The 26,299-nt window shown below is 46.8% G+C and overlaps 1 protein-coding gene across 2 annotated transcripts in view; it reads left to right on the forward strand.

Annotated features, from left to right (window-relative positions):
• The first annotated feature begins 837 nt into the window (after positions 1-837).
• Positions 838-26,299, forward strand: part of LOC141133739 (cornifelin homolog) — a 30,269-nt gene continuing 4,807 nt past the window's right edge. Inside the window, exons 1-3 of one of the 2 annotated variants that reach the window (XM_073623271.1) lie at positions 838-1,168; positions 21,101-21,259; positions 25,474-25,652. In XM_073623271.1, coding sequence (XP_073479372.1) covers positions 21,124-21,259; positions 25,474-25,652 — 315 coding nt within the window. In that variant the 5' untranslated portion in view covers positions 838-1,168; positions 21,101-21,123. Of the gene's footprint in view, positions 1,169-5,033; positions 5,737-21,100; positions 21,260-25,473; positions 25,653-26,299 lie in introns of those variants that run through there. The other variant, XM_073623272.1, reaches the window with a different exon arrangement.

Consider the following 26,299-nt stretch of genomic DNA (forward strand, 5'->3'; position numbering starts at 1 on the left):
ACATGGTGACAAGGTGCTTTGCAAGGGGGCTCCTCCTGGTAAAATTCCACCCATTTCAAGGTCATAGTGCCTTGCATGGTTCAGGTGGAGGGGCCACATGCTCTTCCCTCCTTTCCTGGCTTGCTAGGCTGCATACTTGCATAAGGGTCTGGTAAAAAAAAAATTTGGGGGACCAAGGGACCTTTTGGCTAGTTTTTCATTTTTTTTTTTCTTGTAGAGGCCCCCCTTAAAATTCATACCAGTCCTGACCACCACATCTACCAGATCAGGGCTGTGGAAGAGGCTCTTGTTCTCATTAACATGTTGACAAGGTGCTTTGCCAAGGGGGTTCCCCCTGGCAAGGTATGAAGCCATTTTAAGGGCAAAGGACCTGGCATGGTTCAAGAGGAGGCTGAATGCCCTTCCCACCTTTAATGGCTTGGCAGGCTGCATACAAACATAAGGTTCTGGTATGGAATTTGGGGAGCAGCACACTTTTTTGTGTGGTGTCCACTTTGCCATCCATAGTTTCCTAGGGCAGTACCCAGCCCCCCCATGCTATTTGTTTGACAATCCCTCGCCTATTAGCCTAGGAAATGGCCTTTAACATTTGGGTTCAGTGAGGTACGGATTCGGCATGCAAATTTTAGTATGTCCCTGAACCTGCCCCCAACCGCGCTCATGTGTGTTCAGCTCATCATCACTAAACATCACTACAATCACTAAGGTAAATGGAAATCTGCTTTAGAAAGTGAACCTCTATACACTACATGTGTAGTCAGGTCAACTCACAACACAAAACGGTCCCCAATGTCAAATACTTGTCAAGTGGCTTCACTCCCTCACCTCCATCACACCTTTTGTTGGGTAGACAAAAGAAAAATATTTCTAAGGTCTTAAAGTCAACAGCTGATGTCAGAGATGTAGCCCAGGGGAGGGCCAGTCATTGCATCCCAGGAAACTTCCTCCCCTGGCTACAGAATTGCTCAGGACAGAGTGAGCGAGAGACAGAAAGAGAGAGACAGAGCGAGGGAGGGAGAGAGAGAAGAGTGACAGAGAGACATAAGAAGAGAGAAGCGAGAGTAGAAGAGCTCTACAGAGAAAAGAACACTAAGAAAAAAAGAGAGAGAGCGAAGAGAAGGAAAAAGAGAAGAGCGAGAGAGCGAAGAGCAACTGAGGGAAGAGAGAGGTAAGTGATTGGCTACTAGCTGACAGAATGTTACATATAAGGATCTACAACTTCTATTCGCTTTGCCCAACTTCTGTTCCCCAGGACATACCAATGCATGGATGCCCAGTAGGTATAAGGAAAATCTTTGCCACATTTTTGCAAAAAAATTGAAACTTTTGGTAATTTTTCTTCATTTTTCTTCAACGGGGAAGACAAAATTAGGATGGTTTTTAATGCCGCGTACACACGGTCGGACTTTTCGTCTACAAAAGTCCGACGGACGCCGACGGACTAAAGCTGGCTGACAATCCGATCATGTGTGGGCTTCTCCGGACTTTCAGCAGACTTTTCCAGCCTCAAATCTGACGGTCTTTAGATTTGAAACATGCTTCAAATCTTTACGTCGTAACTACGCCGGACCCAGAAATCCGCTCGTCTGTGTGCTAGTCCGACGGACAAAAACCCACGCTAGGGCAGCTATTGGCTACTGGCTATCAACTTCCTTATTTTAGTCCGGTGTACGTCATCATGTACGAATCCGTCTGACTTTTGTGTGATCGTATGTAGGCAAGTCCGTTCGTAAGAAAGTCTGCCGCAAGTCCGCCAAAAGTCCGTCGAAAGTCTGTCGGACAGGCTGTCGGACTTTTGTAGACAAAAAAAGTCCGACCGTGTGTACGCGGCATAAGAGTCCAATACATTTTAAACATCTCCTTTTCACCCATCCTGGCCCTATTCTTGTGCCAAAAACAAGAGGCCCCTCATTAGCCTCACTATTTTACATTTTTTTTGCACATAAAAACTGAGAAAAGGGTAAAAAAAGAAAAAAAAAAAAGAAAAGTACACAGACAATGATCAAATACAGAAAAAATGACAAAGATCTCTGGGGCCCGTTTACATTTCCATATTGCAGTAATGTATGTAAAAAATGTTACAGTTACATGCCTAACATTTGTAAGGGGGCACTGTGATGGTGACACCTTATGTAAAAGGAGGGAAAGTTGGGGACACCTGATGTAAGGGGGGCACTGTGATAGGGACACTTGATATGGGCGGGGGGGGGGGGCACTGTGATGGGGACACCTGATACAAAGGGGCACTCTAATGGGGCACCTAATGTAGGGGGCACCTGATGTAAGGGGGGCTGTGATGGGGACACCTAATGTAAGGGGCACTGTGATAGGGACACTTGATATAGGGGAACACTGTGATGGGGGATACCTGATGTAAAGGGGCACTCTAAAGGGGGCACCTGATGTAAGGGGGGGCTGTAATGGGAACACCTAATGTAAGGGGGCACTGTGATAGGGACACTTGATATGGGGGGCACCTGATATAAAGGGGCACTCTGATTGGGGCACCTAATATAAAGGGGCACTCTGATGGGGCACCTGACATAAAGGGGCACTGTTATGGGGACATTTGATATAGGGGGAGACGTAAGAGGGGCACTGTGATAGGGACATTTGATATAGAGGGAGTCACTGATGTAAGGGGGCACTGTGAAGGGAACACCTAATGTAAGGGAGCACTCTGATGGGGGCACCTAATGTAAGAGGCACACTGATGGGGGCATCTGATGTAAGGGGGCACTGTGATGGGGGCACCTAATGAATAGGGCACTGTGATGGAAACACCTGATGTAAAGGGGGAAATGTGGGGATACCTAATGTAAGGGGGCACTCTGATGGGAACACTTAATATATGGGGGGGGCACTGTGATGGGACAATTTAAGGGGGCACTCTGATGGGAACACCTAAAGTAAGGAGGCACTCTGTTGGGGACACGTAATGTAAGGGGGCACTGTGATGGGTACACCTGGTGCAAGGGGGCACTCTGCTGGGGATACTTGATGTAAGGGGGCACTCTGTAATGTACATGTGCGTCTATGGCAGCAGAGGTTTCTATGCTGGCAGCGCACTTCCTACTTACTTCCAACACAGTGACTGAGCTGTCACAGACAACTCCTGGTCTCTGTTTGTGGTCGGGATCAGTGGGGTGGGCTCCTGATCCCATTGTGAAGACCCAGTTAAAGGACCACCAAGAAGAAGTGAGAAGGGGTTTAGTATTTTTTTTCAAAGAAGCTCAAAATGTGAAAAAAAAACATTTCACCAAAATCTCTCTGCTCAACCCTAATCACCAGTCATATGACCAGTGTCCATCTGAGGGTTTAAAGCAGCCTTTCTCAACCAGGGTTCCTCCAGAGGTTGCTAGGGGTTTCCTTAGATGTGGCTGGCTGACTTGGCACCTGATGGGGCCAACACCACTTGGCAGAGCCGGCTGCATGACACCAATGATCTATTTAGTTGTCTGGGTGTTCTTCCCACTGGCCACCAATGAATTGCTTTAAGCAAGTGTCCCTCAAGACCTGAACATTATTTCAAGGCTTCCTCTTGGGTAAATGGGTTGAGAAAGGCTGGTCTAAAGGAAAAAAGGGGTGCTCTACAAAAAAATAAGACGTGCCTCAGGCTATTTTTTGTTCTTGTAGTGGGTTCCCCTTAAAATTCATACCAGTCCAGACCACCCCATCTGCCAGACCAGATCTGTGGAAGAGGCTCTTTTTCTCAACATGGTGACAAGGTGCTTTGCAAGGAGGCTCCCCCTGGCAAAATTCCACCCATTTCAAAGTCATAGTGCCTGGCATGGTTCAGGAGGAGGGGTCCACATGCTCTTTTGTCCTTTCCTTGCTTTCCAGGCTGCATACTTGGATAAGGGTCTGGTATGGAATTTGGAGAGACCTCATGCCATACCAGTCCTGACCCCCATTACCAGAGTTGTGGGGAATAGGCCCTTGTCCTCATCATCATAGTGACAAAGTTCTTTCGGGGGGGTCCCCCTTGGCAAGATAACACACATTTCGAGGGCAAAGTGTCTCAGACTATTTTTTGTTCTTGTAGGGGGTCCCCCTTAAAGTTCATACCAGTCCAGACCACCACATCTACCAGACCAGAGCTGCGGAAGAGGCTCTTGTTCTCATCAACATGGTGACAAGGTGCTTTGCAAGGAGGCTCCTCCTGGTAAAATTCCACCCATTTCAAGGTCATAGTGCCTTGCATGGTTCAGGTAGAGGGGCCCCATGCTCTTCCCTCCTTTCCTGGCTTGCTAGGCTGCATACTAAGGGTCTGGTAAAAAAAAAAAATTGGGGGACCAAGGGACCTTTGGCTAGTTTTTCATTTTTTTTCTTGTAGGGGCCCCCCTTAAAATTCATACCAGTCCTGACCACCACATCTACCAGATCAGGGCTGTGGAAGAGGCTCTTGTTCTCATTAACATGTTGACAAGGTGCTTTGCCAAGGGGGTTCCCCCTGGCAAGGTATGCAGCCATTTTAAGGGCAAAGGACCTGGCATGGTTCAAGAGGAGGCTGAATGCCCTTCCCACCTTTAATGGCTTGGCAGGCTTCATACAGAGATAAGGTTCTGGTATGGAATTTGGGGAGCAGCACACTTTTTTATGTGGTGTCCACTTTGCCATCCATAGTTTCCTAGGGCAGTACCCAGCCCCCCCATGCTATTTGTTTGACAATCCCTCGCCTATTAGCCTAGGAAATGGCCTTTAACATTTGGGTTCAGTGAGGTACGGATTCAGCATGCAAATTTTAGTATGTCCCTGAACCTGCCCCCAACCGCGCTCATGTGTGTTCAGCTCATCATCACTAAACATCACTACAATCACTAAGGTAAATGGAAATCTGCTTTAGAAAGTGAACCTCTATACACTACATGTGTAGTCAGGTCAACTCACAACACAAAACGGTCCCCAATGTCAAATACTTGTCAGGTGGCTTCACTCCCTCACCTCCATCACACCTTTTGCTGGGTAGACAAAAGACAAATATTTCTAAGGATTTAAAGTAAACAGCTGATGTCAGAGTTGTAGCCCAGGGGAGGGCCAGTCATTGCATCCCAGGAAACTTCCTCCCCTGGCTACAGAATTGCTCAGGACAGAGTGAGCGAGAGACAGAAAGAGAGAGACAGAGCGAGGGAGGGAGAGAGAGAAGAGTGACAGAGAGACATAAGAAGAGAGAAGCGAGAGTAGAAGAGCTCTACAGAGAAAAGAACACTAATGCCGCGTACACACGGTCGGACTTTTCGTCTACAAAAGTCCGACAGCCTGTCCGACAGACTTCCGGCGGACTTTCAGCGGACTTGCAGCAGACTTTCTAACGAACGGACTTGCCTACACACGACCACACAAAAGTCCGACGGATTCGTACGTGATGACGTACACCGGACTAAAATAAGGAAGTTCATAGCCGGTAGCCAATAGCTGCCCTAGCATGGGTTTTTGTCCGTCGGACTAGCATACAGACGAGCGGACTTCGGGGTCCGTCGTACTTACGACGTAAAGATTTGAAGCATGCTTCAAATCTAAAGTCCGTCGGATTTTAGGCTAAAAAAGTCCGTTGAAAGTCCGGAGAAGCCCACACACGATCGGATTACCAGCCAGCTTTAGTCCGTCAGCGTCCGTTGGACTTTTGTAGACGAAAAGTCCGACCGTGTGTACGCGGCATAAGAAAAAAAGAGAGAGAGCGAAGAGAAGGAAAAAGAGAAGAGCGAGAGAGCGAAGAGCAACTGAGAGAAGAGAGAGGTAAGTGATTGGCTACTAGCTGACAGAATGTTACATATAAGGATCTACAACTTCTTTTTGCTTTGCCCAACTTCTGTTCCCCAGGACATACCAATGCATGGATGCCCAGTAGGCATAAGGAAAATCTTTGCCACATTTTTGCAAAAAAATTGAAACTTTTGGTAATTTTTCTTCATTTTTAAGATGGTTTTTAAGAGTCCGATACATTTTAAACATCTCCTTTTCACCCATCCTGGACCTATTCTTGTGCCAAAAACAAGAGGCCCCTCATTAGCCTCACTATTTTATATATTTTTTTTAACATAAAAACTGAGAAAAGGGTAAAAAAAAGAAAAGTACACAGACAATGATCAAATACAGAAAAAATGACAAAGATCTCTGGGGCCCGTTTACATTTCCATATTGCAGTAATGTATGTAAAAAATGTTACAGTTACATGCCTAACATTTGTAAGGGGGCACTGTGATAGTGACACCTGATGTAAAGGGAGGGAAAGTTGGGGACACCTGATATAAGGGGGGCACTGTGGTAGGGACACTTGATATGGGCGGGGGCACTGTGATGGGGACACCTGATACAAAGGGGCACTGTGATGGGAACACCTAATGTAAGGGAGCACTCTGATGGGGGCATCTGATGTAAGGGGGCACTGTGATGGGGGCACCTAATGAATGGGGCACTGTGATGGGAACACCTGATGTAAGGGGGCACTCTGATGGGAACACTTAATATATGGGGGGGCACTGTGATGGGACAACTTAAGGGGGCACTCTGATGGGAACACCTAAAGTAAGGAGGCACTCTGTTGGGGACACGTAATGTAAGGGGGCACTGTGATGGGTACACCTGGTGCAAGGGGGCACTCTGCTGGGGATACTTGATGTAAGGGGGCACTCTGTAATGTACATGTGCGTCTATGGCAGCAGAAGTTTCTGTGCTGGCAGCGCACTTCCTACGTACAGTGACTGAGCCGTCACAGACAACTCCTGGTCTCTGTTTGTGGTCGGGACCAGTGGGGCGGGCTCCTGATCCCATTGTGAAGACCCAGTTAAAGGACCACCAAGAAGAAGTGAGAAGGGGTTTAGTATTAGCTCAAAATGTAAAAAAACATTTCACCAAAATCTCTCTGCTCAACCCTAATCACCAGTCATATGACCAGTGTCCATCTGAGGGTTTAAAGCAGCCTTTCTCAACCAGGGTTCCTCCAGAGGTTGCTAGGGGTTTCCTTAGATGTGGCTGGCTGACTTGGCACCTGATGGGGCCAACACCACTTGGCAGAAGCGGCTGCATGACACCAATGATCTATTTAGTTGTCTGGGTGTTCTTCCCACTGGTCACCAATGAATTGCTTTAAGCAAGCGTCCCTCAAGACCTGAACATTATTTCAAGGCTTCCTCTTGCGGAAATGGGTTGAGAAAGGCTGGTCTAAAGGAAAAAAGGGGTGCTCTACAAAAAAAATAAGAATCATGACTAAAAGGTTGGATAGCATTGCTTTGTACTTATTGCCAAAAATCTTCAACTAATCCAGGGAGGAGAATATGGCAGTCCTCACTTTGCTGTTCCGCCGTTTGTCCTGTGTGAACCCCGAGGTCTGCACTCTTATGTTGGAAGGACATATTTGTTTCTCTGCAGGGAGACCAGGTGTAGAAGGAAGAGGAGCACCAAAATGATGATTTCGTAAAATGGCCAACAATTGTATTTTTATAAAAGTTGACTGACTCATCAATTATTCTTTTTGGTGTTCCACCCGCTTCTATGCTTTATGTTTTACTCAAGGTCAGTGGGTAGAGGTCAACTAGGGTCTAGGACAGCCATCACTAAATGCCAGACTGTGTTCTGGACCTGGACTGAGTGGCAGTCCTGTTTGGACCCCCAGCAGGCAAGCCACTCCCCAATACAAGTTCCTCCTCTCCTTTTGGAGTCATTGGTTGCTAGGACTGCTGATGTCCTAACAAGCCGTGTCATTACATGCATGCCCTGCCCCCGGCATTTCAGGAGGACAGTTTAAATTGTCCTATCCAAACTTGCAGGTTGCTCAGGCTCCCATCCTCTGCCTGTCTGGCACTAAAAGGTATGGTGACACCTGATTTATGGGTACACTTAGGGCACTGTGATGATACACCTGATGTAAGGGGGGCACTGTGATGGGGGCACTCTGATTGGGACATCTGATGTAAGGGGGCAGTGATAGGGACACCGGATGTAGGGGGGCACTTTGATAATGACACCTGTGGCAAGGGGGCACTCTGATGGGGACACCGGATGTAAAGGGGCACTCTGATGGGGACACCTAATGTAAAGGGGCACTCTGATGGGGACACCTGATGTAAGGGAGCAGTGATAGGTACACCCGATGCAAGGGGGCATTGTGATGAGGACTCCTGATGTAAGGCAGCACTCTGATGAGGAAACCCTATGCAAGGGGGCACTGTGATGGGGACACTTGATGTAAGGGGGCACTCTGATTGGGACACCTGATGTAAGAGGGCAGTGATAGGGACACCAGATGTAAGGGGGCACTTTGATAATGACACCTGTGGCAAGGGGGCACTCTGATGGGGACACCTCATGTAAAGGGGTGTTCTGACGAGAAAGTTCCCCTCGGCGGATAAGGACCCCCCTCTACTGCGCAGGCGCAGCGCTTGCACAGTAGGAGCTGGCGGAAATAGCCTAAGCAGAATAGAATAGAAATCAGCTGTACACGGCGCCTGAAAGAGGGCCCCTCGCCACGCTTTGGGCACGGCCTCGCTTCACTCGGCACTCTTTTATTCTCCCTCTAGGTCCACTTGGATGGTGGGGCTTCAACCTGGACCCAGGGCGCAGGCGCCGTGTACAGCTGATTGAAGTTTTTCAGCTTTGGCTATTTTCGGCGGCTCCTAGTCATTCGTACTGCGCAAGCACTGCACCTGCGCAGTACAGGGGGGTCCTTATCCGCCGGGGGAACTTTCTCGGCAAGACAGGGGCACTCTGATGGGGACACCTCATGTAAAAGGGCACTCTGATGGGGACACCTGATGTAAGGGAGCAGTGATAGGTACACCCGATGCAAGGGGGCATTGTGATGAAGACTTCTGATGTAAGGCAGCACTCTGATGAGGAAACCCTCTGTAAGGGGGCACTATGATGGTGACACCTGATGTAAAGGGAGGGAAAGTTGGGGACACCTGATGTAAGTGGGGCACTGTGATAAGGACACTTGATATGGGCGGGGGCACTGTGATGGGGACACCTGATACAAAGGGGCACTGTGATGGGAACACATAATGTAAGGGAGCACTCTGATGGGGGCATCTGATGTAAGGGGGCACTGTGATGGGGCACCTAATGAAGGGGGCACTGTGATGGGGGCACCTAATGAATGGGGCACTGTGATGGGAACACCTGATGTAAAGGGGGAAATGTGGGGATACCTGATGTAAGGGGGCACTCTGATGGGAACACTTAATATATGGGGGGCACTGTGATGGGACAACTTAAGGGGGCACTCTGATGGGAACACCTAAAGTAAGGAGGCACTCTGTTGGGGACACCTAATGTAAGGGGGCACTGTGATGGGTACACCTGGTGCAAGGGGGCACTCTGCTGGGGATACTTGATGTAAGGGGGCACTCTGTAATGTACATGTGCGTCTATGGCAGCAGAAGTTTCTGTGCTGGCAGCGCACTTCCTACTTACTTCCAGCACAGTGACTGAGCTGTCACAGACAACTCCTGGTCTCTGTTTGTGGTCGGGACCAGTGGGGTGGGCTCCTGATCCCATTGTGAAGACCCAGTTAAAGGATCACCAAGAAGAAGTGAGAAGGGGTTTAGTATTTTTTTTCAAAGAAGCTCAAAATGTGAAAAAAAAACATTTCACCAAAATCTCTCTGCTCAACCCTAATCACCAGTCATATGACCAGTGTCCATCTGAGGGTTTAAAGCAGCCTTTCTCAACCAGGGTTCCTCCAGAGGTTGCTAGGGGTTTCCTTAGATGTGGCTGGCTGACTTGGCACCTGATGGGGCCAACACCACTTGGCAGAAGCGGCTGCATGACACCAATGATCTATTTAGTTGTCTGGGTGTTCTTCCCATTGGCCACCAATGAATTGCTTTAAGCAAGCATCCCTCAAGACCTGAACATTATTTCAAGGCTTCCTCTTGCGGAAATGGGTTGAGAAAGGCTGGTCTAAAGGAAAAAAGGGGTGCTCTACAAAAAAATAAAAATCATGACTAAAAGGTTGGATAGCATTGCTTTGTACTTATTGCCAAAAATCTTCAACTAATCCAGGGAGGAGAATATGGCAGTCCTCACTTTGCTGTTCCGCCGTTTGTCCTGTGTGAACCCCGAGGTCTGCACTCTTATGTTGGAAGGACATATTTGCTTCTCTGCAGGGAGACCAGGTGTAGAAGGAAGAGGAGCACCAAAATGATGATTTCATAAAATGGCCAACAATTGTATTTTTATAAAAGTTGACTGACTCATCAATTATTCTTTTTGGTGTCCCACCCGCTTCTATGCTTTATGTTTTACTCAAGGTCAGTGGGTAGAGGTCAACTAGGGTCTAGGACAGCCATCACTAAATGCCAGACCGTGTTCTGGACCTGGACTGAGTGGCAGTCCTGTTTGGACCCCCAGCAGGCAAGCCACTCCCCAATACAAGTTCCTCCTCTCCTTTTGGAGTCATTGGTTGCTAGGACTGCTGATGTCCTAACAAGCCATGTCATTACATGCATGCCCTGCCCCCGGCATTTCAGGAGGACAGTATAAATTGTCCTATCCAAACTTGCAGGTTGCTCAGGCTCCCATCCTCTGCCTGTCTGGCACTAAAAGGTATGATGACACCTGATTTATGGGTACACTTAGGGCACTGTGATGAGACACCTGATGTAAGGGGGGCACTGTGATGGGGACACCTGATGTAAGGGGGCACTCTGATTGGGACACCTGATGTAAGGGGGTAGTGATAGGGACACCGGATGTAAGGGGGCACTTTGATAATGACACCTGTGGCAAGGGGGCACTCTGATGGGGACACCTGATGTAAAGGGGCACTCTGATGGGGACACCTAATGTAAAGGGGCACTCTGATGGGGACACCTGATGTAAGTGGAGCAGTGATAGATACACCCGATGCAAGGGGGCATTGTGATGAGGACTCCTGATGTAAGGCAGCACTCTGATAAGGAAACCCTATGCAAGGGGGCACTGTGATGGGGACACTTGATGTAAGGGGGCACTCTGATTGGGACACCTGATGTAAGAGGGCAGTGATAGGGACACCAGATGTAAGGGGGCACTTTGATAATGACACCTGTGGCAAGGGGGCACTCTGATGGGGACACCTCATGTAAAGGGGTGTTCTGCCGAGAAAGTTCCCCTCGGCGGATAAGGACCCCCCTCTACTGCGCAGGCGCAGCGCTTGCACAGTAGGAGCCGGCGGAAATACCCGAAGCAGAATAGAATAGAAAGCAGCTATACACGGCGCCTGAAAGAGGGCCCCTCGCGGGCTCGCTTCGCTCGCCAAGCTTCGCTCGCCACGCTTCGCTCGCCACGCTTCGGGCACAGCCTAGCTTCGCTCGCCACGCTTCGGGCACGCCCACGCTTCGCTCGCCACTTTTTTATTCTCCCTCTAGGTCCACTTGGATGGTGGGGCTTCAACCTGGACCCAGGGCGCAGGTGCCGTGTACAGCTGATTGAAGTTTTTCAGCTTCGGCTATTTTCAGCGGCTCCTAGTCGTTCCTCCTGTGCAAGCGCTGCGCCTGCGCAGTACAGGGGGGTCCTTATCCGCCGGGGGAACTTTCTCAGCAAGTTGGGGGCACTCTGATGGGGACACCTGATGTAAGGGAGCAGTGATAGGTACACCCAATGCAAGGGGGCATTGTGATGAAGACTTTGATGTAAGGCAGCACTCTGATGAGGAAACCCTATGCAAGGGGGCACTATGATGGGGACACCTGATGTAAGGGGGCACTGTAATGGGGAATACCTGATGTAAGGGAACACTCTGATGGGGGACATTTGATGTAAGGAGGCACTCTGATGGGGGACATCTGATGTAAGGAGGCACTCTGATGGGGGACATCTGATGTAAGGGGGCACTGTAATGGGGAATACCTGATGTAAGGGAACACTCTGATGGGGGACATCTGATGTAAGGAGGCACTCTGATGGGGGACATTTGATGTAAGGAGGCACTCTGATGGGGGACATTTGATGTAAGGAGGCACTCTGATGGGGGACATCTGATGTAAGGAGGCACTCTGATGGGGGACATTTGATGTAAGGGGGCACTCTGATGGGGGACATCTGATGTAAGGAGGCACTCTGATGGGGGACATTTGATGTAAGGGGGCACTCTGATGGGGGCACCTGATGTAAAGGAGCACTCTGATGGGGGACATCTGATGTAAAGGGGCACTGTGATGGAGACACTGGATCCAAGGGGGGAAGCTGATGGAGACACCTGATGTAAGGGGGTACTCTGTTGGGGACAGCTGCTTTTAGGAGAAAACCTTATGGGGACACCTGATATAAGGTTTGGACCTCTGCTAGAAGAAAACTTTACTGACTGACCTCCATGAATTTTAATTCAACACCTGGTCTACAAGCAGCCTATTGGCTGCATAATAAAACTTAACCCCTTCACGCCAACCATACGCAAATTTGGGGTCATACCGGGATAATGCCTACCGTTTTTTAGAGCGGGCGGATGGCTCTTCAGTGATAACAACCAAAGTGGATAAAAGCCGCGCCGCTGTTAACCTAAAGAAGCGGGAGGGGACACCCCTCTCCTGCCGCCTTCCGCCTCTCTTCCCGGGCCTCCCGTCCCACCGGGAGACCCAAGCATCCCGGACCCGTACAAAGCCAAATTCGGCTCCGATCTAAAATCCTTTACTCGGCTGCCAATGGCGCCGATTTAAAAAAAAAATAAAAATTGCAGTATTCAGAATAGCTATTTTTGGCAATCTGAATACTTTGAAGTGCAAAGGAGGCATTTGGGGTCCCCCGATCCATCCATAAAGGGTACCTGTCACCACCTATTACTGTCACAAGGGATGTTTACATCCCTTGTGACAGCAATAAAAGTGATCAGATTTTTTATTTTTTTAAACGGACGATGGAAAAATAAATAAATAAATAAGAAAAAAAATTTGAGCGCCCCCTGTTCCCGCGAGTGAGAGCAATAATTCTAGCAAAAGACCTCCTCTGTAACTCTAACCTGTTAAAAAAATTTAAAGCGTCGCTATGGAGATTTTTAGGTACCGTTGTTTGTCGCCATTGTGCACTATTTCAAAGAATGACATGTTAGGTATCTATTTACGCGGCGTAATATAGTCTTTCACATTATACAAAAAAAAAAAAAAAAATTGGGCTAATTTTACTGTTTAGTTTTTTTTTTTTTTAATTCATGAAAGGTGTCTTTTTTCCAAAAAAATGCGCTTGAAAGACCGCTGCGCAAATACCGTGTGACATAAAATATTGCAGCAATCACCATTTTATTCTCTAGGGTCTCTGCTAAAAAATATATACATAATGTTTGGGGGTTCTAAGTAATTTTCTAGCAAAAAATATGGATTTTAACTTGTAAGCAACAAACCTCAGAAATAGGCTTAGGCATGAAAGGGATAATAAACATTCAAGAAAGCGTAATAAAGAATCTTCCTTCCATTTCATATAGTGCACAACTAAATAAATAACCAACAAAGTATCCTTTTATAAAGTAACAATATCTGTATAAAGTAATAAAGTATATTTCTTCACTGCAACACAGACTAGATAACAATGTCCTCCTTTGTTGGACTTTATTCATTTCTACAAGTTAGACTTTTACTTTTGTATTATATTTTTTGTATCATGTTTATTAACAATAGAGGGCACGGTGTATCTGGTTTGTGGTGCTGTGAAGATACACTTTGTTGGTTATTTATTTAGTTGTGCACTAATGGAAATGGAACTTAGATTGGAGTGTTGTGCTCTATTATCCTTTGTTACACTTTTTTGGGTGTTGTATGACACTTTTATTATACAGTTGTAATAAAAAGTATGTGAACCCTTTTGAAATGATATGGATTTCTGCACAAATTGGTCATAAAATGTGATCTGATCTTCATCTAAGTCACAACAATAAACAATCACAGTCTGCTTAAGCTAATAACACACAAATAATTAAATGTTACTATGTTTTTATTGAACACACCATGTAAACATTCACAGTGCAGGTGGAAAAAGTATGTGAACCCCTAGACTAATGAGATCTCCAAGAGCTAATTGGAGTGAGGTGTCAGCCAACTGGAGTCCAATCAATGAGATGAGATTGGAGGCGTTGGTTACAGCTGTCCTGCCCTATAAAAAACACACACCAGTTCTTGGTTTGCTTTTCACAAGAAGCATTGCCTGATGTGAATGATGCCTCGCACAAAAGAACTCTCAGAAGACCTACGATTAAGAATTGTTGACTTGCATAAAGCTGGAAAGGGTTATAAAAATATCTCCAAAAGCCTTGCTGTTCATCAGTGCACGGTAAGACAAATTGTTTATAAATGGAGAAAGTTCAGCACTGCTGCTACTCTCCCTAGGAGTGGGCGTCCTGTAATGATGACTGCAAGAGCACAGCGCAGACTGCTCAATGAGGTGAAGAAGAATCCTAGAGTGTCAGCTAAAGACTTACAAAAGTCTCTGGCATATGCTAACATCCCTGTTAGTGAATCTACGATACGTAAAACACTAAACAAAAATGGATTTCATGGGAGGATACCACAGAGGAAGCCACTGCTGTCCAAAAAAAACATTGCTGAGCGTTTACAGTTTGCACAAGAGCACCTGGATGTTCCACAGCAGTACTGGCAAAATATTCTGTGGACAAATGAAACCAAAGTTTAGTTGTTTGGAAGAAACACACAACACTATGTGTGGAGAAAAAGAGGCACAGCACACCAACATCAAAACCTCATCCCAACTGTGAAGTATGGTGGTGGGGGTATCATGGTTTGGGGCTGCTTTGCTGCGTCAGGGCCTGGACAGTTGCTATCATCGAAGGAAAAGTGAATTCTCAAGTTTATCAAGACATCCATCTGTCTACCAGCTGAAGCTCAACTGAAGATGGGTGTTGCAACAGGAAAACGACCCAAAGCATAGAAGTAAATCAACAACAGAATGACTTAAACAGAAGAAAATACACCTTCTGGAGTGGCCCAGTCAGAGTCCTGACCTCAACCCGATTGAGATGCTGTGGCATGACCTCAAGAAAGCGATTCACACCAGACATCCCAAGAATATTGCTGAACTGGAACAGTTCTGTAAAGAGGAATGGTCAAGAATCACTCCTGACCGTTGTGCACGTCTGATCTGCAACTACAGGAAATGTTTGGTTGAAGTTATTGCTGCCAAAGGAGGTTCAACCCGTTATTAAATCCAAGGGTGCACATACTTTTTCCACCTGCACTGTGAATGTTTACATGGTGTGTTCAATAAAAACATGGTAACATTTAATTCTTTGTGTGTTATTAGTTTAAGCAGACTGTGATTGTCTATTGTTGTGACTTAAATGAAGATCAGATCACATTTTATGACCAATTTGTGCAGAAATCCATATCATTCCAAAAGGGTTCACATACTTTTTATTGTAACTGTAGCTGTACCTTGATAATACAATTTATGTAGATAGCGCTAATTTCTCTTCCCTCTAATCTATTCGCCAAATGGAATCTCAACTGCTGCTCTTCACATCAACCAATTCCGAAGTCCATCAGATCCACCGCCATTTCTGACCAGACCTTACTAGGTGGATGATGGACTCAGTGATGCAGCTGTGGGTCACATCAACCAGTTCCGATATCCGTCAGATCCACTACCATCCCCGACCAGACCTTAATAGGTGGAGGACAATGACAAGGTGATGGAAAAAGCAAGGGGCCAATTGCAGGTCAAAGAGAGTTCCAATTAAATTAGGAGCACATCAGATAGAAGACCAGATGACTCAAATCTGAGCTTCTGGTGACCTGTGGCCAAGCACCAGTGCATCAGAATATTTATCTGTGAAGGTTCTTATTTATCCAGATCACAGGGGTGCAGACAGAAATACATTCCTGACAAAGGGTAGAGGGCTGGATCTTTAGTAAAGTTAAAGAAGAACTTCACCCCCCCCCCCCCCCTTTAGATTTTTCTGCCCTCTTATCTGTACTGCTAAGTTTACAGAAACACTGCTCCAGCTCAGCACTCCGGGTCACACACCGCCATCTTCTCATGTGACATCAGCAAGGAGGCTCTTCCGATAACTTTGAGTTCCCCCCCTGATGACGCAGTGGTACATGTGCAGTGTGGCAGAGGATGCCTCAAGTCTCCTGTCATGTGTGATGTCTGTATGAGAGGGCTTTGGGAGGGAGATGTGGTGATGTTATCCTCACTTAGGCAAGAAAGTAGGAAGTGCGGGTTTGGAATCCACAAAAGAGGCACTTATTGCCTCTATTTTTTTTTTTTTAAATGTCCAATTGAGTAGTAGGGTGTGGGGCAGGAGGAAGACTATACCAAGCGATAGAAGAGAGTGACTGACTTGGGTCTCGTCTTTCATAGAGGTTTTCTTTCAGATGATTTTTCTGAGAACAGGGGGTGAAGTTTGGCTCTTATCTCAGGAAGACTGAAGGTGTATATAGGAAATCACCAAAATCAGTATGTTAGGTCAAAAAAATGTGCAGTCAACACATTGTGGTGGTCCTAAGAGACCCCGTTCTTCTGGGCTTCTCATAGATTACATATGTCAAACACAAGGCCCTGTTCTGTGGCCCTCACTTCCACCACCTCCGGCTCTCACCCTCCACTCCCACCTCCTGCGGTGGGGACAGATCCCCAGAAAGAGAGAGACAATCTGCCTGCAAGGTGACGTAGAGCCACCTACACAGGTAGGTACTAGAGCTAGGCCAGGTAGGAGGGAGCTATGCGAGGAAGCTTTGGGGGGGGGTTTGGGGGTTGCACACAGCACACCCCTGAACCCTGCACTCTGTATGTAGCGCACCCCTGAACCCTGCACTTTGTACATAATGCAACCCTGAACCCTGCATCTGTACATAGCACAACCCCAGATACAACCACCACTTTGAGTTTGAGGGCAACCATTCTGCTGATGTGGCCCACAATAAAATTTTAATTGACACCCCTGTCATAGATAAAAGCCCAATTGAACTTTCCCTTTAAATCAGCTAAATACATTCCAGGAGCAACAAATGATAAGGCTGCACAACGTCTTATATTTCAGCAGCAACAACCTTTCCTCGGCCAGCATGCTACAGGAAAGGAGCCTTGCTTTGTGCATGGAAACAGTGGTCTCCAGATATAGGCAGAACGAAAACATTTGTTTTGTTTCATGTCACTTAGATTTGTTAATTAACTAATTTTGTTTAGTTAAATTTGTTTTCGGAATTTGTTTCGTTTAGTCTCATTTATTTGTTTTCAAATTAATTTAAAATTCTCCGGATTCGACCGAATTTAATTTAATTTGAATGAATATGGAAAATTTGCATTAATTTTTTTTTTTATTTGGATGCGGCTGCTGAATTTTTCACATCTAATGCAGCGTACACACGACCGGACTTTCTGGGAAACTATGTCCGACTTCCGACGGACTTCCGACGGACTTTCGGAACGGACGCACTTGCCCACACATGACCTGACTTTCCGGCAGACTAGGTCCCCCGGCCTGCCCGACGGAGTTACGGCGGACTTTCCGAATAAACGGACTTGCCCACACGCGGACAAGTTCGTTCATTTTGAACGTGACTCGGGTACGACGGGACTAGAAAGGAAGTCAATCTTGCCGCTTTTATCGGCGAGATTGACACCTTGCAAGCCCCGTCACGGGGCATACCAGGCCCTTAGGTCTGGTATGGATTTTAAGGGGAACCCCCTACGCCGAAAAAATGGCGTGGGGTCCCCCCAAAATCCATACCAGACCACTATCCGAGCACGCAGCCCGGCCGGTCAGGAAAGGGGGTGGGGACGAGCGAGCGCCCCCCCTCCTGAGCCCCCCCCACCCCAAAGCACCTTGTCCCCATGTTGATAAGGCCTCTTCCCGGCAACCCTGGCCGTTGGTTATCGGGGTCTGCGGGCGGGGGGCTTATCGGCCTGGTATGCCCCGCACTCGCCGCAATAGGAAAATTTGTTTTTCCTATTGCAGCGAGCGCAAGATGCAGCACCCTGCCCTTGCGTTATATCTGGTCCGTCGGACCAGCATACAGACAAACGGGCTTTCCGACAGGAACTGAGTCCGGCGGAGTTACGACGTAAAGATTTAAAGCAAGTTTCAAATCTAAGTCCGTCGGATTTCCGACCGAAACAGTCCGTCGGAAGTCCGATGCAGCCCACACACGGTCGGATTGTCCGCTGGATTCGGTCCGTCGGACCAGTCCGGTCGGAAAGTCCGCCCGTGTGTACGCGGCATAAGAATTGCAATTTACATTTCATATTCGTTTCAAAATTCAAATCGAATTCGAATTTCCTTACAGTATGTCTGACAAATTTAATGAAGTTATTTCCAAGGATTCGTTTACATGTTTTACTATTGTATAGCGAATAACAAAAAATTTGTCCGAATTTCGATTCGGAAGGAAACAAATTACACATGCCTAGTGGTTGCTCTTCAGAGGTCTGACGCACCCCCTGCTGAGTCAGAGCTCTAGATCAGTAAAGCTAACGTTCCCCCCCGATTATATTTAAACATTAACAGAGGATAGAATTAAAATTAGAGTTGAGAAACTTAACATTAATAAATCACCGGGACCAGATAGCTTGCATCCGAGGGTACTTAGGGAACTCAGTCAAGTAATTGCCAGACCAATTTTTACTGACAGTCTACTACTGTAGCACCAATATTTAAACAGGGCCCAAAATACATCCCTGGGAATTACAGACCAGTTAGCCTAACATCAATAGTATGTAAACTCTTGGAGGGGATGATAAGGGACTATATACAAGATTTTAGTAATAAGAACGGTATCATTAGCAGTAATCAGCATGGATTCATGAAGAATCGTTCTTGCCAAATCAATCTATTAACCTTCTATGAGGAGGTGAGTTGCCATCTAGATAAAGGAAGGCCCGTAGACGTGGTGTATCTGGATTTTGCAAAAGCATTTGACACAGTTCCCCATAAACATTTACTGAACAAAATAAGGTCTGTTGGCATGGACCATAGGGTGAGTACATGGATTGAAAACTGGCTACAAGGGCGAGTTCAGAGGGTGGTGATAAATGGGGAGTACTCGGAATGGTCAGGGGTGGGTAGTGGGGTTCCCCAGGGTTCTGTGCTGGGACCAATCCTATTTAAATTGTACATAAACGACCTGGAGGATGGGATAAACAGTTCAATCTCTGTATTTGCAGACGATACTAAGCTAAGCAGGGCAATAACTTCTCCGCAGGACGTGGAAACCTTGCAAAAAGAACTGAACAAATTAATGGGGTGGGCGACTACATGGCAAATGAGGTTCAATGTAGAAAAATGTAAAATAATGCATTTGGGTGGCGAAAATATGAATGCAATCTATACACGGGGGGGGGGGAAACCTCTGGGGGAATCTAGGATGGAAAAGGACCTGGGGGTCCTAGTAGATGATAGGCTCAGCAATGGCATGCAATGCCAAGCTGCTGCTAACAAAGCAACAGAATATTGGCATGCATTAAAAAGGGGATCAACTCCAGAGATAAAACAATAATTCTCCCGCTCTACAAGACTCTGGTCCGGCCGCACCTGGAGTATGCTGTCCAGTTCTGGGCACCAGTCCTCAGGAAGGATGTACTGGTAGTGGAGCGAGTACAAAGAAGGGCAGCAAAGCTAATAAAGGGTCTGGAGGATATTAGTTATGAGGAAAGGTTGCGAGCACTGAACTTATTCTCTCTGGAGAAGAGACACTTGAGAGGGGATATGATTTCCATATACAAATATCGTACGTAAGGGGAAATCCATCATTTTGTCAGGCGATGTAAATTCACGACGATGACCAGGCCAATTACCTGGAGATGTAGAATGACAGGGGAGAGTCACATGACACGCAAATCCTGGTCTCTGCATTACTCAAATCAGCGTCCCCATTTCCTGGAGGTGATGATGTCACCCGATCTGTGGGGGATGGGAACTGAGATTAGTAAAGACACAGAAACGTGATTTACCGCAAAATAATAATAGGCAGATCTTATCTGTGAGAACTCCTAGTAAGATCAACCATCCACTGTACTATAGGAGTCCCTGAAATGGAGCCCTCCTCAGTGATCAGACTGTACATTGTAACTCTGTATTAGGGGCCCCCCCAGTGATCAGACTGTACATTGTAACTCTGTATTAGGGGCCCCCCCAGTGATCAGATGTTCATTGTAACTTTGTATTAGTCCCCCCCCAGTAATCAGATGTACATTGTAACTTTGTATTAGTCCCCCCCCAGTAATCAGATGTACATTATAGCTTTGTATTAGTCCCCCCCCAGTAATCAGATGTACATTATAGCTTTGTATTAGTCCCCCCCTCTAGTAATCAGATGTACATTATAGCTTTGTATTAGTCCCCCCCCAGTAATCAGATGTACATTATAGCTTTGTATTAGTCCCCCCCCAGTAATCAGATGTACATTATAGCTTTGTATTAGTCCCCCCCCAGTAATCAGATGTACATTATAGCTTTGTATTAGTCCCCCCCCAGTAATCAGATGTACATTATAGCTTTGTATTAGTCCCCCCCAGTAATCAGATGTACATTGTAACTTTGTATTAGTCCCCCCCCCCCAGTAATAAGATGTACGTTGTAACTTTGTATTAGTCCTCCCCCCTCAGTAATCAGATGTACATTGTAACATTGTATTAGTCCCCCCCCCACCCCCATCAGATGTACATTGTAACTTTGTGTTAGTCCCCCCCCCTGCTTGTAATCAGAAGTACATTGTAACTTTGTATTAGTATCCACCTCCCCCCCCCCCCCAGTGATCAGACTGTACATTGTAAGTTTGTTGCAACTCACAAGGTGAGAGGCTGCAGCGGGGGCGGATCTGTATCAGACGTTTGTGAACACAGCCAAGAACTAGGATTTACTGGATTGTCGTCTCTGAGCTGGCACCTCAGTCAAGGAAGTAGAGGGTGACCCTGGATGAGGCCTGAACAAGGATGGCACTGTCCTTCTGGGGTGAAAACCAGGTTAAGGCATTGTCAGTTTACTGTGATCCTTGGGACAGGTAATAATAACCTGGAAGAGTCACACTGGCACATTACTCATCATGCTGCACTTCTCATAAAATAATGGATCGGAGGCCCAGTCTGGGATGTTCATCTATGATGTCCAGGGATGGGGAGATCCTATGTGGGACAAGTCCTGGTTGGGGGTTTAGTTCTGACACGTATTGTCTCTTTTCAGAGTCTGCCCTCACCTGCCAGAAGATGATGTCCAATGTGTCCATCCAGCCCATCGGGGCACAGCCAATGTCCGTCTCGCAGTCGATGACAATGACCAACGTCATGCAGCCGAATGCATGGGCTTCAGGGATCTGCGACTGCTGCGAAGACATGGGAGTGTGTAAGTGACATCATCAGACCCATTATCAGACCCATCCATAGCATCATAAGACCCATCATCAGACCCATCATTAGACCCATCGTCAGACCAATCATTAGACCCATCAAACCCATCATTAGACCCATCATCAGACCCATCATCACACCAATCATTAGACCCATCATCAGACTCAAGAAGAAAATGACACAAGGAGCCATGAGCAGGGTGATCAACAACGCCCCCTAGTGTTTCCCCCTATGTATCACAGTCGATAACAATGACCAATGCCATGCAGCCGGAGGCATGGGGTTCAGGGACCTGGGACTGCTGCAAAGACATGGGAGTGTGTAAGTGACATCATCAGACCCATTATCAGACCCATCATCAGACCCATTATCAGACCCATCATTAGACCTATCATCAGACCCATCATTAGACCCATCATGAGACCCATCATCAGACCCATCATTCGACCAATTATTAGACCCATCATCAGACCCATCATTAGACCCATACATAGACCCATCATCAGACCCATCATTAGACCCATCATCAGACCCATCATTAGACCCATCATCAGACCCATCATTAGACCCATCATGAGACCCATCATCAGACCCATCATCAGACCCATCATTCGACCAATTATTAGACCCATCATCAGACCCATCATTAGACCCATCATAAGACCCATCATCAGACCCATCATCACACCAATCATTAGACCCATCGTCAGACTCAAGAAGAAGATGACACAAGGGGTTATGTGCAGGGTGATCAACAATGCCCCTAGTGTTTCCCCCTATGTATCACAGTCGATAAAAATGACCAAAGCCATGCAGCCGGAGGCATGGGGTTCAGGGACCTGCGACTGCAGCAAAAACATGGGAGTGTGTAAGTGACATCATCAGACCCATTATCAGACCCATCATCAGTCCCATCATCAGACCCATCATCAGACCCATCCATAGACCCATCATGAGACCCATCATGAGACCCATCATGAGACCCATCATCAGACCCATCATGAGACCCATCATCAGACCCATCATCAGACCCATCATCAGACCCATCATCAGACCCATCATCAGACCCATCATTAGACCCATCATTAGACCCATCATAAGACCCATCATCACACCCATCATCACACCCATCATCACACCCATCATCACACCCAAAAAGAAGACAACACGAGGGGTCATGTGCAGGGTGACCAGCAACGCCCCCTATTGTTTCCGCCTATGTATAACGTACAGTGGTGCAGCATTTTCAATATAGAGGGCAGGATTGCGGTTTTGGTTGCATTGTGCATCCCTATTTGGCTTGGCCACTTAGAGGTGCCGGTTTTACTTGTCTACCTAGGCAACGTTTTAAATTTTTTGCACGCATGTTAAAATATCCACTTGAAGACCAGGCCTTTTCTAGCACTTTTTGTTTATGACTAAAAATCTGTATTTTTTGTTAGAAAATTACCTAGAACCCCCAAACATTATATATTTTTTTAGCAGAGACCCTAGAGAATAAAATGTCGACCGTTGCAATTTTTTATGTCACACCGTGTTTAAACAGTGGTTTTTCAAACGCAATGTTTTTGGAAAAAAATACACTTTAATGAATTTTAACGCAAAAAAGCACAATATATATACGCCAAATAAACAGATACCTAACATGTCACGCTTTAAAATTGCACAAGCTCGTAGAATGGCGCCAAACTATAATATTTAAATGTCTCCATAGGCAACACTTTAACATTTTTTACAGGTTACCACCGGTTTACAATTACAGAGGAGGTCTAGCAGTAGAATTATTGCTCTCGCTCTAACGTTCACGGCGATACCTCACATGTGTGGTGCGAACTCCATTTACAAAAGCATGCGCGACGCATGTATGCAATCGTTTCTGCACATGAGCACGGAGGGATGGGGGCACTTTAATTTTTTTTTTTCTTATTTTACGTTTTTTTATTTTATTTATTTTTTTCTTATGGGTTTGGGATCGGAATCTGGCCAGGCTAACTAGTAGCTGGATTGCATTTACAAGCAGCAGGAGGGGACGTCCCCCTTCCCTTGGGGCACCCAATCGACTAGCCGGTGCTTCAGGCGACTGATCATAGAGGCAAACAAAGAACCAGGACGGCTTTGATTGCCTCTATGATAAAGGAACCTGGAAGCGATGGGCATACATCACTTCCTGGTTACCCATATGTAAACAGCACCATTTTTAAAACTGAAAAGCATCTGATCACACCGATCTTGGTATTTTGAATACTTTTAAGGGCAGAGGAGGGATATGGGGTCTTATAGACCCCAGATCTTTCAATTAAGAGTACCTGTCATGTGCCTATTGTTGTCACAAGGGATGTTTACATTTAAAAAAAAAATATTAAAAAAAAATTTAAATCCCCCCCCCCTCATGCTTACATGCAAAGCCAAACAACAGTGATCATCCCACACATGTAAGGCATCAGATCATGGGCAGTAATTCTAGCACCAGATCTCCTGTGTAAATCTAAAGTGGTAACCCGTGAAGTCTTCTAAATGGAAAGTAAAATTTACGTTGCATGTGCATGCGCAATTTCAAAGCGTGACATGTTTGGTATCTACTGGAAAGGACTGGAGAGGAAAGCTCTGATCAAACTAAGCAGGAACTGGTGAAGAAGGATCTGGTCAAACTAAGCATAGAATGGAAGGAAGAGCTTTGGTTAGGCTAGGCAGGCACTGGAGGAATGGGATCTGGCCAGGCTATACAGGGACTGAAAAGGTCAAGAATCTGATCATATGAAGGGGTTGGTCAGGTTAAGCATCTGGTCACACTAGGCAGGGGCTGGACAGGTGAAGCATCTGATAATATGCAGGGGATGGGCAGGTCAAGAACATTGCTTTACCAGACAGGGGCTGGACAGGTGAAGCATCTGATTATATGCAGGGGCTGGGCGGGTCAAGCATCTGGTCATACTAGGCAGGGGTTGGACAGATCAAGCATCTGGTCACACTAGGCAGGGGTTGGACAGGTAAAGTATTTGGTCACACTAGGCATAGGCTGGACAGGACAAGCATCTGGTCACTTTAGGCAGAGGCCGGATCGGTCAAGCATCTGGTCACACTAGGCAGGGGTTGGACAGGAGAAGCATCTGATCACACTAGGCAGGGGCCTCTACAGGACAAGCATCTGGTCACACTAAGCAGATGTCTCTACAGGACAAGCATCTGGTCACACTAGGCAGGTGCTGGACAGGACAAGCAAATGGTCACATTAGGCAGGAGCTGGACAGGACAAGCTTCTGGTCACATTAGGCAGGGGCTGGACAGGACAAGAATCTGGTCACATTAGGCAGGGGCTGGACAGGACAAGCATCTGATCATATTAGGCAGGGCTTTACAGGACAAACATCTGGTCACATTAGGCAGGGGCTGGACAGGTCAAGCATCTGGTCACACTAGGCAGGGGTTTCACAGGTCAAGCATCTGGTCACACTAGGCAGGGGTTTCATAGGTTAAACATCTGGTCACACTAGGCAGGGGTTGGACAGGTCAAACATCTGGTCACACTAGGTAGGGGCTGGACAGGTCAAGCATCTGGTCACACTAGGCAGGGGCTGGACAGGACAAGCATCTGGTCAGAGTAGACAGGGAAGGAAAGGCTTTGATGATGGGACTAGAGGGGAAGGATCTAGTATGACTAGGGGGAGAGACTGGAAGGGTGAACCATTCGATCAGAGTAGGGAAGGACTGGAGGGAAGGATTGGATACACTAGATATTGATCGGAGGAATCAGGGAACTGATCATACTGTACTAATCAGGAACTGGAGGGGAATGGGCATGGGTCAAACTAGACTGGAGGGGAAGATCCTGGTCAGACTAGACTAGAGAAAGACTGGAATTGTCAAGCATGTGATCAGACTAGGAAGAGAATGGAGTGGAAGGATCTGTCAGACTAATAATCATTGACTGGAGGGGTCAGTAATCTGAAACTGGGCGGGAACTATGGTTTTGGTGAAGAATTATGATTGGCCAGGATTGCCATCAGCTAAGGATCAGCTTAGTCTGTGAACAGGCAAGGTCTGGTCAAACAAGAGACAGTTCCAGAGCCAATGGACAAACTTTAACAACCAGAATAGAGGAACCAGGGGAAGCCAAGTAGCTTCTAGGGGCATTCAGGGACCAGGGCCAATAAGTTGATGGTGGGCACTACGCATGCACTTTTCTTCAATCCCTCCTTCTCTCCCATGCAGGTTGCTGTGCCTTCTGGTGCTTCCCATGCTTCCAGTGCAAGACGGTCAGTGACTTTGGAGAATGTCTGTGCCTCCCTCTGCTGGATCCAGGATGTTTAGCCTATACTGGGAGTAGCATGGTCTGTCCTCCCATTTCTATGGCCATGAGAGCGGCTGTGAGAGAAAGATACAGAATCCCTGTAAGTTTATATTCGGTGGGGGCTGGGGGTGCCATGGGTCTCAGAACTTCATTGTACCAAAAACGGTGAAGCAATAAGAACATGCATATGAAGAAAACTAAGACTCATCCAGGGGAATTCAGTAAAGCATTACCAACACATTTCTGGTGGAGGTTTATCCGCACCTGATTTAGGAAAGCTTTCGTGTCATTACAGATAATGGTGACAAAATCAAGTAGTTCTAACTACCACCATTTTAAGAATTTCTATCAGTTCACAGATTTCTGGGAGTAATTTAGACCTGTTTTAAGCTGGTGCACAGAGGTCCTCCAGTGCTCAGAGTGGGGTAAGTCTGTGCTGGGGAGCTTGTAGGCAGGTGCAGTTTACTTTCACAGCAGTACTGCAGTTGGAGAGGAAGTCAGGTGGAACATAGTTCCTCTATGGTTTCCTGGGTCACTAGGGAAGCATCCAATTGGATGCTGCAGCCATCTTGCGTCAGGCAAAGCCTATTTGAGGTCCTTGCTCCTAGGTTTGGCGCGCATTTGTGAGTCAGTAGAGTAGGGAGATGTATCCTGCCTGGTAGGGACATTACAAGCCACAGGTAAAGGTTCCTGATGAGGAGGGAAAGTGCATGGCTTGCAACTTCTCTGGGCACCTGCCTTTTGGGC

Source organism: Aquarana catesbeiana, linkage group LG03, assembly GCF_042186555.1.
Source record: "Aquarana catesbeiana isolate 2022-GZ linkage group LG03, ASM4218655v1, whole genome shotgun sequence".
Taxonomy (NCBI): domain Eukaryota; kingdom Metazoa; phylum Chordata; class Amphibia; order Anura; family Ranidae; genus Aquarana; species Aquarana catesbeiana.